Source organism: Thamnophis elegans, chromosome 2, assembly GCF_009769535.1.
Source record: "Thamnophis elegans isolate rThaEle1 chromosome 2, rThaEle1.pri, whole genome shotgun sequence".
Taxonomy (NCBI): Eukaryota; Metazoa; Chordata; class Lepidosauria; order Squamata; family Colubridae; genus Thamnophis; species Thamnophis elegans.
Genome location: NC_045542.1, coordinates 151,377,941 through 151,383,630, shown reverse-complemented (window position 1 = coordinate 151,383,630; position 5,690 = coordinate 151,377,941). Strand labels below are relative to the sequence as shown.

The 5,690-nt window shown below is 39.7% G+C and overlaps 1 protein-coding gene across 1 annotated transcript; it reads right to left on the bottom strand.

Moving 5' to 3' along the window:
* Window positions 1–2,954: 2,954 nt before the first annotated feature.
* Window positions 2,955–5,295, bottom strand: LOC116504606 (vomeronasal type-2 receptor 26-like). Its single transcript, XM_032211738.1, has one exon. The coding sequence runs from the start codon at window positions 4,183–4,185 to the stop codon at window positions 3,175–3,177; it is 1,011 nt and encodes a 336-aa protein (XP_032067629.1). The 5' UTR covers window positions 4,186–5,295; the 3' UTR covers window positions 2,955–3,174.
* Between the last annotated feature and the right edge of the window lie 395 nt (window positions 5,296–5,690).

The window sequence follows — 5,690 nt, the reverse complement described above, 5'->3', positions numbered from 1 at the left end:
GAAGTCAAACTCAAATACCTTCTCATTGCTAAGCCTTGATTTGAAACATTCCAATATCTCAAGGGTGTACTTTCAGAGATTAAATGCATTTTAGAGAAGCAGTACTACTTTTCTTGATTTGGGGAAAGTGTGGGCATAATATGCTTCCTTTATATGGCTATCTATTTTACAGTTATAAATATTGTTAAGGATGCAAGTAAAGTGTGTTCTTAATCTGCTGTCCACAAACTTTGTATTTTTAGACATTCTTCAATTTTCATGAAAGCTATGGGAAACACCTAGAAATGTTAAATACTGTATATCAATTGTGGTGCAGACTGGTGACAGGCACCCGCAGCAGAGGGATAAAAGAGCCATTTGCAGCTCCAGAGCGGCAGGTTGCTGAGCTCTGAGCTAGAATATCTGCAATAAATCTTGGTTCTTTGTGCATGGAAAGCCCATCTTAGACTAAATGGCCTATCTTTGATCAAATGAAATCAAAAAGTCTATCTTAGATCAAATGGCCAACTTGGGTCCATGCAAAGGGGGTATTGAGGCGGGGGCTGCAAATTTCCCACCTTTATTTGCACACTTACCTGCAATTATGTCCATGAAAAAAACCGAGACTTACTCTAAAATAGAATGTCAACTAGGAATTTCAGGAAGCAGACATAAAGGAAGGTCATGGTTAAGGAAAGGTGTTAGGAATATAATCTAACTGTTGGGTTGGCAATATATAAATCATATAGCAATATTATACCTGTTTCTTTAAATCATATTGTAAAATGTGATTGGTTGCTGTTTTCCTCAATCGGCCATAAGAGGGAGCCAGAATGACTGTTAGCTCTCTCTCTGTTAGATGCTGGGCTCCTCTGACCTGAGTGTTTTGGAAGCTGGCTGTTAGAAAGTGTCGTGAGCTATTGTAAGTTTTGCAGCTGGGAGCAAACTTTGAGTACCGAACTGATTATATGAAACTGGACTATGTTATTTGGATTATCCCTTAACTGAAAGACATTGATGACTGACTGTCTTATCCATGTATGACTTGGACTGTTTGATGGACTCTGATACCTCTATTTCCACGAAAGTAAAAGCCTATTTAAACTGCAGTGTCTCTGTATGCTGGTTTGTGTGTTCTCCAACACAACTCTCACAATGCTTCGCTGAATGTACTCGCTCTCCCAATGGGGAACTTACCTAACACTGGTTATGGGCCCAGAGTATAACAGATGTAGCTAAAGGAGAGTTGGTGTTGATATGCAATACCGTATACAGACAGCTGTTTATTTAGTGATCGCACTATCCTGGAGAAGATGACGAGCGACCCATCAACAAGTCTATTGATGATAACCCGGTTGGATGGAACAAACTATGTTTCCTGCTCTATGAAATGCAGACTACTCCTGCGTAGGGAAGGTTTATGGGATGCTGTACAGAATCCACCGGATGTAACTGCTTGGAATCCAGATAACGATGATGATACAAAGAAGATAGCAGATTTTCAGCGATGCAACGAATGGGTGTTGTGAATAATTGGTCTAACACTGAGTGACCAACAGGTAGTACACATTCGTGGATAAGATTCTGCTGCAAGATGGTGGGAGAATTTGAAGAGAATTTATGTGCGTGACCCTGTAGGTGCACATATACATCTTACACACAAACTGTTTAGGGCACGTCTTCTGAAAGGTGGAGATATGTTAGCTCATTTAACCTTTATGAAAGGGGTTTTCCAGGAGCTACATGAAAAAGATCTGATTTTTTCAGAGCTACAACAAGTTTACATCATTTTTTCCTCACTGGATGAGAGTTACGATGATTTTGTATCTTCCCTTGAAGTCCTAACCCGAAATGAACTAACATTGACTGACATAACTGCACGACTGTTGGAAGAGTCAAGAAGAAAGATAGAAAGATAACAACTGAGAGAGAAACCACCACAACATGAGGAGTCATTTTTGACTGCCTATACTGTTATGAAAATGTTTTTCTTGTGGGACTAAGGGACATATAGCTAGATTCTGTAAAATGCAAAACAACAGAATACTAGAAAGGCTACGAAAAACGGTAATGTCTACTTAGCTAGGTGTACTTTGGCTATGTAGCCAAGGTGGCGCAGTGGTTAAATGCAGCACTGCAGGCTACTGCTAGATCAGCAGGTCAGCGGTTCAAATCCCACCGGCTCAGGGTTGACTCAGCCTTCCATCCTTCCGAGGTGGGTAAAATGAGGACCCGAATTGTTGGGGGCAATATGCTGATTCTGTAAACCGCTTAGAGAGGCCTGAAAGGCCTATGAAGCGGTATATAAGTCTACTGCTATTGCTATGTCTAGCAATGCACCAATAGACCATGATTTGTGGGTTGTTGATAATGGAGCATCACAGTGCATTACTAGAAATAGAAAATGTTTTGTGAAATGTTCATGAGCAAGCAACATGTATCAGTGGCAAATGGATGGAAAGTGAAAGCATCTGGTGAAGGTAATGCATATTGTTCATTTGTAAATGAGCATTTATCCATATTATATGTACCTAAACTGAAAGTTAATTTATTATCAGTAAGGGCTCTAGTTAATATTGGCTATTTTTCTACTTCCGTTTTTATGTGCTTTTGAACTGCTAGGTTGGAAGAAGCTGGGACAAGTAACGGGAGCTCACTCCATTACGCGACGCTAGGGATTTGAACTGCCGAATTACCAACCTTTCTGATTGCCACTGAGCCAAAGCATCCCTGGTTAGTAATTAGTGATAGAAATAGCACTTAGACATATACTGCTTCACAGTGCTTTCCAGCACTCTCTAAGAGGTTTAGCGAGTCAGCATATTGCCCCCAAGAATTTGGGCCCTCATTTTACCCAATTCAGAAAGATGGAAGGCTAAGTCAACCTTGAGCCAGGTGGGATTTAAACTGCCAAATTGCAAGCAGCCAACAGTCAGCAGAAGTAGCCTGCAGTACTGCACTCTAACCACTGCACCACCAAGGCCCACTTTATGATTCTTCCTAAATATGGATTGTGGTAAAGTAATGATTTAAAAGAAAATGACCTCTTACAGATCTCTTATATATCTTACTAAATCAGTCATGATTGAAAGTTCACATGAGAGAGAGAGAGAGTTCTTAACATAACAGATTTCACTTCCAAGTGATCTTATTTTATCCTAAAAATAATTTGGGTAAGGAAAAAAACTTCCAAACTCAAGAGCCCTCATTGTTTTTCATTATTAGATGCTCCTTAGTGTTCATGTCAGGTCTCAGAATAATGATGTAACATTTGGGGACAAAAATACATCCCAGTAAGCCCAGACTGGAGGCCAAGATGGAGAAGATCTGCACAGCCACCATATATTTTCCTTTGGCGCTCAGGTAGGTGGGGACAAAGGAGATCCAAACACTGCAGAAGACCAGCATGCTGAAGGTGATCCACTTGGCTTCATTGAAAGTCCCTGGAAGCTTGCGGGCCAGGAAAGCCACCCAGAAGCAGGTGGCAGCCAGAAAGCCCATGTAGCCAAGGGCAGTGTAGAACATGATGGTTGAGCCTTCATTACATTGCAGGAGGATCTCTCTTGGTTGAGAATGCAGGTCAGAATATGGAAATGGGGGAGAAATTCCCAACCATGTAAGGCAGATGCTCACCTGAACTCCAGAACAGGACAAGACAATGGAGTTGGCCAGACTTTTCCCCAACCATTTCCTCATCCTGCTGCCTGGCTTTGTGGCCAAAAATGCTACCACCACCATAATCGTCTTGGCCAACAAAGAAGAGACAGCAACTGAGAAAACCACACTGAAAGTGATTTGTTGAAGAAGGCAAGTCACTTGCTTGGGCTGACCAATGAATAGAAGAGATGTCAAAAAGGAAAGCAGGAGAGAGACCAGGAGAATGTAGGTGAGATCCCGGTTGTTGGCTTTGACTATGGGAGTTTCTCGGTATTTAATGAAGATTCCCAGAATTAAGGCTGTGTTTAGGGACAAATATAAGGCTGTGATAGCCAGGATGAGACCTAACGTTTCTTTGTAGGACAGGAAAGTTATTACTTTGGGGACACACTGATCTCGTTTCTTGTTGGAATGCTGACCATCTGGACACTTTTCACAATATGCTGCATCTGGAAAACATGAATTGCTGTTTATCTTGTGATTCAGTGACATTCTACAGTGACATGACCAATTGACAGGAGCCGATAAAGCAGGATAAAGCAATGACATTTTTATTTTTTCAAAACAATTTTTATTACTGGAATAATGAAATATAAAGGAGGAAATGATCTACATTGAGTAGTGGCAATTGAATAACACAAAGAAATAATTACTCAGCATGAATACAGTGATTATAGGAAAACTTTGCCATCATCCTTTCTCTTTATTTGCCAAGTGTTGAGTTGTGTGTCATTTGTTTGTGTGTGTATGTATATATGTGTTTGTGCTTAATTTTAAACAATTCTGACTAACATCTATTTGAATACTTTCGTCTATTAGTTTTGATTACTCTCAAAACTTTCTAAAAACTATGTTCAAAAGGTCTAAATTTTCTTTGTAATATGCAGTATTAGTACCCATTGTTGCTACTTCTGTCATAAATACTATAGATATTGTATTTTTCCATTGCCCCATATTTTCCAATTTTACCTCCCATTCTGACATCCCTGACAAAATGTGTCTTTCCAATTTTGTGCCAGATTTATAGAATCATACCTAAAGTGCGTATTTGTCATTTCAGTTCATTTTTTTTATGTTTAGGATCCCCCCCACTATTCTGATATCTGTCATTCCAATACTTTAAAAAATGTTGTTTTCCATAACCACCACAAATGATAAAATGATCCTTCCTTATTATGGCATTTCCAATAGTTATTGTTAAACAATGTATCTATTTTAAAATCAGTGATTGTTATAGAATACCAATTTCCCTTAACTTATAACCAGGAGTGAATTTTCTGAATTTTGGTATTCAATCATTGATATTGGCTTTGTATCTTTCTAAAGCTTCTTCCATTTTTTAAAATGATTGCTTGTTAGGGTAATGATGCATTAACAGCTGACCAGCTGCTGGAATACTGTAATGATGAGGCTCTGTTGGGGAGAATCTCTCTCTCCGTGTGTGCTTCCCTGCTGTAGCTGCTGATTGTTTGACCTTTGCCTAGTATGTGTATGTATATCCTTTTGGAGACATAAACCACTATTTATTATTACAAACCTCTGTTTGATGTTATTGCTCCTGGATTGTCTCACAGTCACACTGTGCGCATTCTGAAATTGCTTATGAAAGTTTCAGGAATTTCTGAAGACAATCATCCACCATGGTGAAATACTTTAAGTGAAGTACCTTAGTTCTTGCTGTTGAAGGATCTAATCTGGGTCAGTCACCTGGGATCAGTGGTTTAGTCTTCTGAGCTTTCAGACTTGTGCTAAGATCCCGTCCCTAGGGAACTTCTCTCTCACCAGAATGTAAGAGTATAGTTCCCTGAGGATGGACTCCAATGTGAGTCCGAATGTTTGGAAGACTAAACCTCTTGTCCTGGTGATCGTCTCAGATTGGATACTGCAACGTTATTCTGGTACTTGTATACTTGCCTTCATTTGTGAGTTCTTGTTGTATTTTCATTGTCTTTCCTGAGTCTGGATGCTGTATACTGGCATATGAGTTTGAATCTTGTTAATATAATTGTCCCTAGAATAAAATGCAGATGTTCCTTCCTTGCCCTCGAGCAACC